Below are 15,095 nucleotides of genomic sequence, written 5' to 3' on the forward strand. Positions count from 1 at the left end.
GCACATTGTTCATGGAGAAAGAGTCTCTCAGTTGAACCCAGAGTTCATCCATGTGCCAGGTGTAGCTGGCCAGCTTGCACTGGGATCGCCATCTCTGCCTTCTGAGTGCTGGGATCACAGGTGGGCTACCACAGCCTCCCCTCACTTATGTGGGTTCTGGGGACCCAGACTCTAGTCCCCATGCTTTATGTGGAGGGCACCGTAACCACTGAGCTATCTCCCTAGCTTCCCAAAGGCCGAACTGAGCACTATTCTTTGTCAATGCCATTCCCAAGACACTCTCTTCTCCTACAAACCATATATTTTGTATTTCTTTTTTAAAAAATGCTAAATTCAATGACAGTATTGATAGCCTATAGATTACAAAAGTATTTGATTTAAAAAAAAAAAGAGCCTATACACCTGGGCCACATTATACAGTAGTATCCTTTTGCTCTCCTGAGCCTTTTTCAACAGAAACAGTGACAGTGAACGGGCCGGGGTGACTTCTCCCTGCCCTCTTCTGGCCAGGACTGCAGAGATTCTCTATGGGATGATGCGGACATGTCCAAAGACATTGATATTTTGGGATCCCGCTGCAATCTTTGGCAGTATTTAAGGAGGGTGTCATTTTCTTTCCATGTTGGCATGACTCTGTCCACAGGCTTTGGCCCTATGTGACCTACCAAATATTCTTCCCCAATCCCAGGCTCAAATATTAAATTAAAACAAATGTGCAAAAGGAAACGGATACCTGCCATCAAAACAAAGTGTCTTTCCACAAGCTGCCAGCTTCGGGGATGACCACTGCCACACCTTATCCTGAAAACCTTAGGAGCAGGTACGTTCTCCTCAGGAGCCATGCTGGTCCAATGAGCAGTAGGGCCAATGCCAGAGGAGAGGGGATTCTAGATGCCAGAGGAGAGGGGATTCTAGAAGTGCATAGAGCTGTCCGAGTGTCCCCGGTGGGGCCACTCCTCATCCACCCACCTGCGCAGGATCTTCTCCACATCAGCCCTGTGGTACAGCCGGCAGAGCTCCATCAGTTGGCCCACAGTCCTCTGGCTGTTTCGGAATAAGAACTCCAGTGTGGGGCTCTGGGGCCTCTGTTCCAGGAAGCATAGTTCATCATAGGGCATGCCCCATTTGCTGGCAAAATTCCTCCAGTTCTTCACGGTTGGGTGACATGGATCCAGCTTTATCCTGATCGTATCTAGCAAGTCCTGATCGTTGAGCAAGTCGCTGATGGTGGGGGCCCGGGGGGAGCAGGAAGGGCAAGGGCAGCTGCCCTTCCCTTCCTTACAGGGCTGGTTTCTGCTGACACCTGCAGGATGACAGAGAGGCCACAGGTTACCCAGGGGCCACGTGCACCTCCTGCACGCACGCACACACGCGCGCACACACACACACACACACACACACACACGCACACACACGAGCAATATTCCTTTTATTTTCCTACCATTTTGGTGACATCATCTAAGTGTCACACACACACACACACACACACACACACACACGATTCCTTCCTTGGAATCATGCAGAACAGTCATTTCTCATTGTTCACACGATATTCTTCTTCTCTGTGTATGTAACTGTACACATATGTGTGGAGGCCAGGGAACACCCTTGGGTGTCACCCTCCCGACCACCTCTCTTCGAAGGCAGGGCCTTTCACTGGCTTAGAGTCGACAGATCAGGCTAAAGTGGATGGTCAGGAAGCCTCAGGGATCGACCTGAATCTGGATTCCACTGGTCAGGTTACGGGTATCCCTTGTCTCTGAGGTACCCAGCTTTTACTTTTATCCACTGAGCCTGTTTTTGTTTTTTTGTTTATTTGTCTAAGACAGTATCTCTCCCTGGCCTGGAGCTTACTTAGTAGGGTAGCAAGGCCCAGGGACCTCACCCCCCTAGCACTGGGGTCACTGACATGAGCATGACCACTTGGCTTCAGAGTCGTTCCGCAAGGCAAGCAATTTGCTAACTGAGCCATCTCTCTCGACCCCACGGTGTTCCTCTTTACGACAGTGGGCTCTCAACCTTCCTAATGCTGCCACCCCTTAGTATAGTTCCTCACGCTATGGTGACCACAGTCATACAATTATTTCTGTCGCTACATTATAAACTATAATTTTGCTATTGTAATGTAAATATCTGATATGTGACCCCTGTGAAGGGGTTATTTGACCCATAGGTGGGTCACAACCCGCAGGTTGAGGACATCTGCTTTACAAGATAAGAAAGGTTGTTGAGCTGGGAGCAGTAGCAAGAGTTGGCAGTCCCATCTTGCCTCTTCACCTCCCTGGTTTGCTCTGCTTGAGCCCGCATTTGTGGGCCCATTGGCCAGACGGAGGGTTCCACAACCAGCTCGTGCTTGTGCATAGATCCACCTCCTGCTCCTGATAGCTTTTAAAAAGTTACATTTATCGTTGCTATTGGGGTGTGTGTGTGTGTGTCCTGGTGCATGTGTGAAGGTTAGAGAACAGACAGCTGCAGGAGTCAAATTTCTCTTGTCTACCATGTGGATGTGGGAGCACCTTCCCTACTAAGCCATTTCACTGGCCTCCCTGACAGCTTTTGACACAAAACTTAGCATGCGACAATGTCATTGTGACTGCCTAACCCCTCAGAAGTGCTGGAAGAGAGGGAGCACCGGGCTCCCTGCTTGTGCGCATGCGCATATTTGAAAGCATGTTGGCAGAACGCTTCCATTCAGAATTTATAGTCTCCTTATCGGTCCTCTGCTCTATCTGTTTTCTTTGCTCACACAGGCTCTGTCTGAAGTGTGGCCTACAGCTCTCGGGGTATACAGAGAGCTGGAGGCAGGCTGAGGAGCCTGAGCCACACCCAAAAAACTGGTTCCTTCCCCAGGAGGGCAGCCTCCCCTCTACAGTCCTCCAGCATTGTTTATTACGAGAAGGTAGAAGCGTGATTGGGAGGTGAGGTTTGAGGAGACGAGGTCTCAGGAAGTCACTCACTGAAGCCCATGGTGGTGCCACACTGCGGGCACAGCCACTGAGCAGCAGCAATTATACAACACTGTCTCTGGAGTCTGAATTCGGGATTAAAGATCACAGGCTTGGGAGGTTGTGGGGACGCGACCTTTACTATAAGATGACATGTTACTACACATGATGTCACTGAGTGGTGGCACTGAGTGAGGAATCTGAACAGAGGCAGGCTAGGGCAATGTTTCAGGTGGTAAAGATTTGCCACTGCTAGCCTGAGTACCAGGGCAGTGAGGGCTACAAAGCATGACTTGTCTTAAAAATAAATAATGGAGGGGCGTAGGATGTACAGTAGGCATTAGATACAGTGGCTAAAGCACTTGCTGAATAAGTACGAGGACTGAAGTTCAGACCACCAGACCCCTGCAAATGCTCTGTGATAGCCCAACTGTAACTGCAGCCTCAGAAGGTAGAGGCAGGATCCACAGAGCAAGCTGGCTGGAAAGGTTAGAGTTTGGATGAGAGACTTGCCTCTGAATAAGGTGGAAAAGCAATAGTGGGATCCACAAGCGTTGCTTACTGAGAAGATTTCAAACGGCCTATGAAAATCACAAGCTAAGCCTGCCATGGTGGCACACACCTTTAGTCCCAGCACTTAGAGACAAAGACAAGTCTCTGTGAGTTCTAGGCTAGCCTGGTCTACATAGGGAGTTCCAGGACAGCTAAGACTAGATAGAAAGACCCTGTTAAGGAATTGAAAAGAAAATCAGAAAATTTAACTACTGGGGTTCCTTTCTATGAAATATTTACCCCCTTCCATACCTTAAATATTTCTCATATTTCATGCAATATTATACCACAAAGGGTAAACTTTGAGATATCTTTCTAGAAAAAGATATCTTTCCCCAGAGAGCATCTGTTCTCTTGAGAACAAAGCAAACATCAGACACGAGGGAAGAGTAGATCAAGACCCCGTACCTCTAAGTGATAAGCCCTGGGCATACAGGAGGCTTTGGTAAACGACAGTTACTGTAATGACCATGTGCTAGCCCTTCTTCCAATGCCAAATTCTCTCTGGACATTAAAAATGTAGGGGCTGGTGAGTTGGCTCAGCGGTTAAGAGTATTCACAGACACCTGTAACTCTAGCTCCAGGGAATCTCATGCCCTCTCCTGTCTCCTGGGACACTCTCATTCACGTGCACATAGCTCCACACTGCCACAAGTAGCCACGTAATTAAAAATAAATGATATTTTAGAAAAGAAATTAAAGGTGCATTTGACAAATAGGTAGATACACGAGGACTCTCCTTCTCCAGGGAAGAAGGTCAACTCTCCCAACTGCACTTCAGAAATGGCAGGGAGGATTGATTCCCAGTGAGGGAAGGGGAAGGCAGCCGCCATCCACAGAAAGTACACGGTGATGGGAAACAGTGCAGACTTGGTCTCCAAACACTAAACTGTGGGCCCATTCTAGATCTATAAAGAGAGGAGTTGGTTGAGAAGCAGCTGGCCCTCTATAAAAATCCACTTAGATGCCTTAATAACTCTTGTCCTATCGGTCACTTCTAAGCAAGGGGATGCAGATGTGGCTCAGTGGGTAGAATGCTCACACAGCATGTACCAAGGCCTGGATGCAAACTCCTAGCACTGCATAAAACTTGTGTACACCTGTCAACCCCAGTGCTTGGGTGCAGATAAGAGGGTCAGACCTTCATGGGCCTGTTCAGTTCACCGCTAGCTCAAGAGGAGAAAGCCTTGCTATGGAGAAGGCTCCCTGCGGTGAGGCAGGTCACCTTCTGCAAAGGGGGTGTGGTTTGGATGGTTACTGAGTATGCTAAGCCCCCATCTCACTCCGTGAGCACAGGTAATGACACTGATCTCAGGATTAAGGACACCCATCAAAGCCTCCTTCTACTGCCCAGCCAGCACACAGTGGACAGCATACCATGGCTCTTAAGAAGCAATGGTTCGGGCTAGAGAGATGGCTCAGTGGTTAAGAGCACTGACTGCTCTTCCAGAGGTTCTGAGTTCAACTCCCAGCAACCACATGGTGGATCACAACCATCTGTAATGGGATCAGATGCCCCCTTCTGGTGTGTCTGAATACAGCAACAACGTACTCACATATATTAAATAAATAAATCTTTAAAAAAAAAAAAGAAGCAATTGTTCTTCAACTTCACTAGGGATGGAACCCACTGATCCCCTCCAACTCCTAGGGGAAAAAACCCTCCTCACATCTGGGCCAGTCACCAAGGTCCTATTTTAATCACTGTGGAGTGACAGCAGGGCATGGGGTTTTTTCACAGTTCCCTCGGGGATTTTAGATGTTCAGCTGAGATGGAAACTGTCTCAGGATATAGGAATAGCCGCCAACACAAGAAGGATGCAGGGTTCTGATGGTGGCCTTCACAGACAAAGGGGATGAGGTCAGGTCAGAGAAAAGCCTCTCTAAACTTTTTCAGGACAAGGGATGCGGCTCAATGGCAGAGCACTGCTCTGATACTTGATGAAGGCCCTGGGTCCCTTTCCCAGTGCTGCCCTGGGTGGGTGGGGAGACTTGGAGGAAGACATACTTGACTGTGTACTTGGCCATGCCAAGTTAGGATGGAAAGTTACTCTGTTCTGCATGCAGGTTTGTAAACAGTTCCCTCCCACGATCCCTTGTCCTCTACTGTGTAACTTGGGCCTTTCAGAAGGGATTATATGAAAGTGACAGGGAATTCAACATCACAACACACTCAATAAGCGAACTTCTCTGGCACTCATAAAGATTGGGATCTGTTCATGAAAAAGATGGGGTTCCAAGTGTATGTATTGATACCAGGCTCCACAGAGGTGTTTGAGTCCCCTACTCTACCCAGAAAACATAGCAAAGATGAAGGTCACTGAGCAAGCTCTAGGCTTTGGTTATGTAAGCATGTGCTATTGTTTAAAAATAAGATTACAATTGAGGGGGAGAGACAGCTCAGTCAGTGAAGCACTTGGATGTGCAAGCACAAGCATTCAAAGTTCCTCCCAGAGCCCACATCAAAAACTCAGATGTGGTAGCACACACCTGTGGCCCCAGTCTTGGGAAGGCAAAGAGAGGAGACCTGGCCAGCTGTATTAGCCTTATCAGAGACCTCCAGGTCCTGGTGAGAGTTACCTAAAAAAATTAAGGTATCCCTGCCCCCCTGTTTCTCTCTCTCTCTTGCACGTGTGTGCGTGCACGAACACACACACACATACACACACACACACACATGCTCTCATCAACATGGATAAAAGCTAACTACTGATTGTCAAATAGCTATGAAGCCACACACACAACACATTCACGACACACACACATTCACTGAAAAGCTTTAATGTGTCTGCCCAGCTGCTGCTGATGCAAGGCCAACCCTTTACCTGAAAGGGGATCTCTGGTGCTGTCTGGAAAGTCATTTTCTTCTCCCTAAAATAAATAAATAAATAAATAAATAAATAAATAAATAAATAAAGCGACCTTCATCAAAATCATGGCCACAAGTAAATGACAATATCGATTTTCTTCATTGGCTAATTTTCCACCAAGTGTGAGGGGTTGACTGATGCTCAGGGATGTTTCTGCAATGGTGGTAAGGTAGGAGACTCAACCTCGAATATCGCAGAGGTCCAGAACGCAGCTACGTGAGGAGACACTGGACAAAGGTGAAACAGAACAGGGTCCTCATCAAACATCCGAGGGCATGCAACCATGGCGCCTGTTTTATGTTATCCTTATAACAAGCTATTTCCTTTGGTTTGTTTCCACATTGCCTTGGATTAGACTTGCCAGTCTAGGCTAAAATTCTGGGTGTGTGTGCGCGCGCATGTGTGCATGTATGTGTGCATGTGATGTGTTTGTATATGCATATGGAGGCCAGAGGTTGGTAATTGGATGTCTCCCACCATCCCTCTACATCTTCCTTATCTTTTGAGACAAGTCTCTTACTACTAGCTAGACTGGCTCATTACTCCCGGCTCCATACTCCCACCCCTAGCCAGTGTCAGCGTTACAGATGTGCCAACCACATCAACTTTTGTGTGGGTGCTAGGGATCTGGGCTCAGGTTCTAGTGCTTATGTGGCAGGCACTTGACCCAAGGATCCATCTCCCTAGCCCCCACTTCAGGCCACAATTCTTTGCCTTGCCTATAGATTTCTTTATTCTTTTTAATTCATTTTTTATTTTGTGTGTAATTTGCATGCATGTATGTCTGTGCACAACATGTATGCCTGGTGCCTGCAGAGGCCAGAATAGGGCATTGAATCCCATGGAAATGGGGTGACAGATAGTTATAAGCCACCTTATGGATGCTGGGAGTTGAACCCCAGTTCTCAGCAAGTTTAGCCAGTGCTCTTAATTGCTGAGCCATCTCTCCAGCCTCCCTATGTATTTCTTTTATATTTTATTGCAAAGCAGCTAAAAACCAACTGTGAAAAAGTAGGAGCAAGCCCTGGATGAGTGGAGTGGACTGGTGTTCTGTTTCTACCACCAGAGACGCACTGTCTTAGATGGCAGTGACCATCATCTCCTTGGAGGGAAGAGCATGTGCTGTCCACAAAGCTGTCAGGGAGGGCCAATCCCAGCATGCTTTGCCTTTGGGAGCTGCATCTTTATCCAGTTATAGTCATAACTCCCAGCGTTACCCCTCAGTCCATCACTGGAATAAACCTGCAGTTAGGGCTTTGTCAGTCCAGGCAGACACTGCCTATAGTGGCCTCCCATGTGCATGAAACTTCTGCTAGAGTCCTATAGCTCTACAGGGCTTTTAATTACTAGGCGTCTGAATTTTGTTTCTAAAGAAGTGATAACTTAGCCAGGCACTGTGGCACATGCCTGTAATACCAGCATTCGGGAGGCAGAGGCAGGAAGACTATAGGTTCAAGGCCAAGGAGGGCTTTACAACAAGCAACATATGTTTTAGGAACAACAACAACAACAACAACAACAACAAGAAGCACTAACTCCCTGGTATTTAGTACATTTTGTGTAGTTGCTATTTTCTCTTAGTCCTCTAAGAAGCCATTTTCCTTGCCCCAAACTCACCAATCCTAGCTCTCTACAGTGTATATAAATCTATTAATCCCACGACTTTCCACCTACCACAAAAGCATTCCTATTCTTACCAGCCAGGCCTTCCCCTAGGAACTGAGCCAAGTCCTGCTCTGGTTGTCTGCTTTCTTGCCTGTCCCTGCCTCTTCAGGACTGCAACAAAGCCAGCCTGCTTGGGAGCCACTGGATTTCTGCAGGGCCTTTTTCAGGCTTCTATTAGTTGTGGGAGGGGGCAAGGGTGGGAAGAGAATATGAAAAAGGAGAGACTGAAGAAAGGAAAAAGATAGCGTTTGTGTATTGAGATGTATATGTGTTTGTTGTGTGTGTGCATGTATGCATGTATGTGTGTGTGTGTGTGTGTGTGCATGTGTATATGTGTCTAAGAATTCTAAGAAGTCCCCGAAGGGGCCTGAATGTCTGTCTCTGCACAGCTTCACACAGTCACAAGGTAGTGCCTGAGAGTCCCATCCCCCACAAGGCCACACTCACCACCTTGTGGAGACCTGCCCTTTCCTATCTGCAGAGTTTGCACAGGCCTGGGCAGGCCTGCTCACTCTTACATCAGCACAGTCAATTCTGTTCACTGAATCGGAAGCGTGGGCCACGGGGACAGAACAGAAACTCCAAGTCAGAGAGAGAGAGAGAGACAGGAATGTTAAAGGTTTATAGGTTTCATGGTATACAGGACCCTTCTGAAACACAGTGTTTCCCAGAAGTCAAAGCTGTGTTGCTTAGTTCAGTCTATGTGATTTCTCATTATCTAAAGATTAACAGACCAGTAGTTGGTGAGACTCGCCCTCAGGATATTGGCAGGGAGCTCGATGCACAGTTACTGTGAAATGGATGAAAACAGCAGAGTACTAGTGGCCAAGTCCTATCACTGTGAGGACAGCCTGGGCTCATAGGGAGTTCCAGGCTAGCCCAGGCTACCTAGCAAGCACCTCAATGAAGAAAATGAAACAAAAAATAAGCCAAGATTTTTGTTTCTAGGTCTGACAATTGTGCCACTTGAATGTAAATTTCCCAACAGTGAAATATGAAAAGGACTTATTATATGCTTTATGTATTTTGATCTTGTTGAAACAACGCTCTGGCCTTTGTTTCACATTTGTTTACTGGGCAGTTAATGTGCAGAAGCTGCATGTAGGAACTTATATCCACAGGTCCAAGGACCTGAACCTTTGGCCTGATTATTAGCACTCAGGGAGGTGCTGATAGAGTCCCCTGTAGACTGAAAGACCAGAGAGGGTTGGGGATGGAGCTCAGTGAGGGAATGCTTACCTAGTATGTGTGGGCCCTGGGTTTGATCCCCAGCAATCACAAAATAAAATAAAATAAAATAAACGAAGCCCCAAACTGGATGTGGTGGTTCACAGCTGTGATCCCTGCACTGGGGAAAGCTGAAATAGGAAGATTTGCTGATTGTAGACATCAGTCTGGGCTACAGTGAGAACTTACGTCAACACATACAAACACAAATTGCGTGTGATGGTGCATATCTGTATAATCCCAGCACTTGGGAGGCGAAGGTGAGAGGTTCAGGAGTTCAAAGCCAGTCTGGGCCGCATGAGAGCTTGTCTGTAGGGGAGAGAGTGGGGATATAGCTTAGCTGGCAGAGGGCTTTTCTAGCATGTATGAAGCTCTGGGTTGAATCCCCAACACCGCATAACCCAGGAGCACTGGTACACGCTTGTTACCCCAATACTTGGGGGGTAGGTGAATGCTGGAAGAGGCCAGCCTGGGCTACATGAGACCCTGACTCCAAAATACACACACCAAACACCAAAACCACAACAATACCACCAGAAAACTATAAATAAGATAAACTAAATCACAGATCATTTCCTGGGCACGAAGATGGTTGAGAGTGGTCCTACTGAGGGTCTGGAAAGTGGACGTGTGCAGAAGAGGGCATTTTCCCAGAGCCTCCAGCAGCTGACAAAGACACAGGAAAGCAGGAAATCCTTGAGTGTCACTGAATCACACAGATGACGAGCAAGATGGCAAAGAGACAGGAATGGTCCATGCCCTTGTAGGAGCTGCACTCTGTCTATAGACATTAGGGCTCACTACAGACCCTCACTGGAAGCAGGGCGTGTCCAGGACAGTGTTAGCAGGTACAGGACATGTGGAAGGCAGGGGATACAAACTCTCTCCATCTGGGAGGGGAGAGTGGAGTGAGAGGACTAGAGGTGAAGATGTCACTAGGAGATGAGCAAAGGAGATGAGGAGAGGGCAGGGCAGACTCTGAAGAGGCTATGGAAAAGGAAAGAGGACAGGTCCATGTACAATAGCCCTGAGATGCTGAGAGCAGTGGGAAAGACTGGCTCCTAGGAAAGACAACAGCAAGTGAGAGAAGCAAGTATGCTGAACAGGTTCTGGGAGGAAGATGTGCAATAGGGAGCCAGCTGGGAGGTCCCTGCCTCCAGCATCACCCAAATACCCAGGTGGGAGGGGAACAGAGACAGGGTCAGATAGAAGGTGACGACCCTCCTGAGTTGCTGGGAAAACACCCGGTCTGAGGATCAGGTGAGGGTAAGACCTGGTGAGAGGCCTTATGTCAGTGGAAGTAAAAACCTCTCTGGGTGGGCGGAGCCACCACACTCATGAGGCCTCAGCTGACGCATCACTTCTGCTTGGGGGCTTTCTCCAAATGTCCCGTGTGGGTTCTGTGACCTGGGTCCTACCACTGCATCCTGTAGCATCACCCACAGTGCCCGAGGCTTTGGGATTGGAATCTGTCTTCTCCAGTAAACTACATGCTGCATGGCAAGTACATTGTGTGCAGTGCAGTGCAGTGCAGTGCAGTGCAGTGCAGTGCAGTGCAGTGCAGTGCGTGCGTGCGTGCGTGTGTGTGTGTGTGTGTGTGTGTGTGCGCGCGTGTGCGTGCACGCATGCACTTGTTGTGGGGAAGTGTCATTGGGGTCTGGAACGTCTGTGGATAAAGGGAAAGAAGTGAGCAGGAAACTGTAGACACAGAGTGGAGTCCATGTTTTCCAGACCATTCCACAAGCTGCCCTTTAACACGAGTCTCCTTACTTCTCCATTCCTGCCTGCTCTGGGGCCTCAAATATATAAGCCCTCCTTGGGTCTAGCCTCCATTCCTATTCTCTTAGTCACTGCTAAGCACCTGAGAGTGCTACGTTTTCTCTTGCCTCAAATATGAGGTCATCTTGTCTCAGCTTCTTGATGCCAAGATTACAGGTGAATCACTGTTATAGAAAGCAGTCTTGGAGCCGGGCGGTGGTGGCGTACACCTTTAATCCTTTAATCCCAACACTTGGGAGGCAGAGGCAGGCAGATTTCTGAGTTTGAGGCCAGCCTGGTCTACAAAGTGAGTTCCAGGACAGCCAGGACTACACAGAGAAACCCTGTCTTGAAAAAAAACAACAACAACAACAAAAATAGCTATATAGCTATGAGGATGTTGTCATTCATGTTGGGGTGAGACTTTTCAGTGGTCAGAAGCTCTGAGGCCACCCATACTCCTGCCAGCCACCTCTTGTCCATGCTCCCATGGGGAAGTCCTGTCACCCCTTGGAAAGGATTGTGGCTTTGGTGCCCTGACTGGGGTTAGCAGATGTTGTTTACGTCTCCCCAGGACGAGTTCACATAACAGCCTTCATTCCTGGTTGTGTGCAGATTTTGTCTGATAACTGTGGGCCCCTGGCCAATCCCTGGAGTCTCCCAAACTCCAACCCATCTTGCTCTAAACCGCAAAACCTCACACATTCATGTCAGCTGATCTCCCTGCTCCCTGCTCATCCTAGGGTCCTCCTGATGGTTAATGCTGTCAATTTGGCAGACTCTCGATCACCCTTGAGCCAAGCCTCTGGGCATGCCTGTAAGGGATTTTCTTGTGGGAAGACTCACATAAGGTCCATAAAAATGGGCAGGACCTTCCGCCTGCGGATAGATGGAAGGTTAAGGGAACCACTTTTGCTTTTTGCCTGCTGGCTTCATGCCTTGTTAGCAAGTTCATCTACTGTGCTGTTGCTGCCACTGTTCCTGCTGCCTCTGTTGCCATCTTCCCTGAGGTCGATAAAACAGCTTCTGGACCTCTCCAAGAACCCTTCAGGTGGTAGATTGGGACTGCTGAGGCCTGCAGTCATTGCTGGACTACTCAGACCACATCCTGCAAGCCAGTCTACTAAATCCCTTTTTGCTATGTACTCATTCTGCCAGTTACATTCCTCCAGAGAACCCCATCAAATACACCCACTGTCTATCTTGAGTTTTATCAGGTTCTGATGCAGGTCCCCATTCTGTTCCCTTACTTCACAAAATACAGGCTGAGTCAGTGGACTACCCCCATCCTCAGGGCTCTCTGCATTGGCCTTAAGCCATCATCTTCTTCACTCCTGTGTCTAGAGAGATGGTATCACCATCTCTGATACCTTCCTTTGCTCCTTTGCGCCTCTGTCACAGCTCTGTTTATTCATTTTCTCATCTCTAGTGCTGAACACAAAGGCTGTGCTCAAAATAGGTTTATCTCAGGGTTGAGGATGTACCTCAGTTGGCAGAGTGCTCTCCTTAGCCCCAGGGTTTGATCCCCAAGCGTTGCATAAAATGGGCATTAGTAACACAAGTCTGTAATCCTAGCCCTCAGGAAGTGGAAGAAGGAGGTGAGAGGCGCATACGTGGAAGAGATCCTCAGCAGAGCAGAAAGGTTAAGCAAGTGTGGATGTCACCCAATAAAGCATGAAAGAGGAAAGAGGGGAAGCCAAGAAAGGAGCCCAGCTGGGTTCAGACAGTGAAAGACAAAAGGGATGAAGATGTGTTCAGTAAAAGGATTAAGTAAATGTATTGACAAATTAAACACTATAAACCTAGTTCCATCCTTACGCTGGTGGAGGGTCAGTCTTACCAATGGCATTTATGAAATACGCTATCCCCCCACCCCCCACTGTGTATTTATGCTTCCCTTGGCAAGATTTATGTGGCATAGCTTTGTTGGTTTGCTTCCAGGTCCTCTCTTCTGTTCCATCGCTCTGTCTGTTCTCAGGCTAGTTCCAGGCTGACTTTGTCACTCTGGCTCTACAGTCTGAGGTATTGTGATGTCTCCTGTTGTATTCTTACTCTTTGAAATTGCTGTGGGTATCTGTAGTCTTTGTTGTCCCATGTTAATTCTTGAATTGTTTTTTTCCCCCCTAGGTCTGTGAAATGTGACATCATAAATTTGATAAGTATGCACTAAATCTGTATGCTAATTTTGGTAATAGAGTCATTTTCATAATATGAATTCTGCCAGTCTATGAGCATGGAAAGTCTTCCTACTGTCTAGTAGCTTGATTTCCTTTTTCAGTGTCAAGAAATTTTCATTGTACAGGCCTTTTTCTTTAGCTAGGTGTGTGTTCCTACCTACATTTTTTAAATGTACATTTGGTGTTTGGCCTACATGTATGTCTATATGTTGGATCCTCTGGAAATGAAATTACAGACAGCTGTGAGCTGCCATGTGGGTGCTGGGAACTGAACCCACGACCTCTGGATGAGCAGTTTACGCTCTTAACCACCGAGCCATGTCTCCAGCCCTGCTAGGTACTTTTTTAAAAAGCTGCCTAGAATGGAATATATTTTCCTAGTTTCTTTCTCTGTAGTATATTGTTGGTATATATGAAAGAAATATTGCTTTTTAAAAAAGATTTATTTATTGTTATATGTAAGTACACTGTAGCTATTTTCAGACACACCAGAAGAAGGCGTTAGATTTCATTACCGATGGTTGTGAGCCACCATGTGGTTGCTGGGATTTGAACTCAGGACCTTCGGAAGAACAGTCAGTGCTCTTAACCGCTGAGCCATCTCACCAGCCCAAAATTGCTTTTATATGTTATAGTGATTTTGTATCTTGCAACTTTAGCTAAAGGAGCTTTCTAGTAGACATTATAGGGCCATTCAGATAATGCCATGTCATCTATAAGTAGGGATAGTTTGACTTCTTTGTCTCACATTTTTATTCCCTTTATACCTTTCTTGTGTATAACTGCTAAGACTTCAAACACTGAATTAAATAAGAGAGGGGAGAATAGATGTCTTGATCCTGAGTTTAAAGGAAATGCTTTCAGTTTGTTTCCATTTAATATGATGTTGGCTGTACACATAAATATCAAGAGCTCAGGAGTCCTGTGTTAAAAGCCCAGAGAGAAAAAAGACAACATAAAAGTGGGCAGGGACTCAAGTGAGGCTGAGCACAGGGATTTCTTCACTGAGGATAAAAATCTACAGAAGAACAAAAAATTGGAAGAAACGCCACGGCCATTGCTCAGATGAGAACAAATCTGCAGGTCCGTGTTCACTTAGCTCTTTCTTTTCCTCTGCAGGTTTTCTATACAATGACACAAGCCTGCCACAGCTGGCGTTGAAGTGTGGGTCAAAACCCTTAGCTGTTGCTGGAACCGGGAGGCCAGGGTGCTGAGTGTAATTCCAAACTCACAGATGCAGAGATGAAAGATCACGGGTTTTCTCTTTGTGTATGGAGTAGAGTTGGTTATTGTTCAGGAATATCACAGAACACTTCACAGGAGATTACAGTCGGTGCATGCAAACACAGGTAGACCACAGGACATGGATATTAAAGAGGGGTGGCGATGTCTCTTTAGATCTATTTCATTCACAAACTCCAGGCTTGTAATACCAGTGATGCTGGTAACATGCTGGTAACAGAGACTTGTCGACCATGTAGTGAAGTGTATAACAGCGCACACTGGTTGCTCCGAGATTTTCCTGAGCTGCATGGTAGTGTGTGAGGCCAAGACAGACTACTTTATTCACATGTTAATATGTAAAAAAGTTCACATTTAGATGACTATTCCAGTGTATTTTAAATATTTTATTTATTATTTAAAACTATTATCCTTTAAAAATATTTTTGGAGCCGGGCATGGTGGCACATGCCTTTAATCCCAGCACTTGGTAGGCAGAGGCAGGCGGATCTCTGAGTTCGAGGCCAGCCTGGTCTACAGAGTGAGTTCCAGGACAGCCAGGGCTACACAGAGAAACTCTGTCTCGAAAAAAAAAAAAAAAAAAAGGATTTATTTTAATCTTCATTTACACATACACATTGTATATGTGTGTACACTTGAGTGCAGCGCTCTTGGAGGCC

At 46.9% G+C, this 15,095-nt stretch overlaps 1 protein-coding gene across 1 annotated transcript in view; it reads right to left on the minus strand.

Moving 5' to 3' along the window:
- Positions 1–283: 283 nt before the first annotated feature.
- Edaradd (EDAR associated death domain) overlaps positions 284–15,095 on the minus strand; it is a 45,627-nt gene continuing 30,815 nt past the window's right edge. Inside the window, exons 5-6 of the mRNA XM_021180847.1 lie at positions 6,323–6,368; positions 284–1,303 (exon numbers count right to left, since the gene is read on the minus strand). Of these exons, the coding sequence (XP_021036506.1) occupies positions 912–1,303; positions 6,323–6,368 (438 nt within the window). The 3' untranslated portion in view covers positions 284–911. The remainder of the gene's footprint in view (positions 1,304–6,322; positions 6,369–15,095) is intronic.

This window comes from Mus caroli, chromosome 13, assembly GCF_900094665.2.
Source record: "Mus caroli chromosome 13, CAROLI_EIJ_v1.1, whole genome shotgun sequence".
In the NCBI taxonomy this organism is placed as follows: Eukaryota; Metazoa; Chordata; class Mammalia; order Rodentia; family Muridae; genus Mus; species Mus caroli.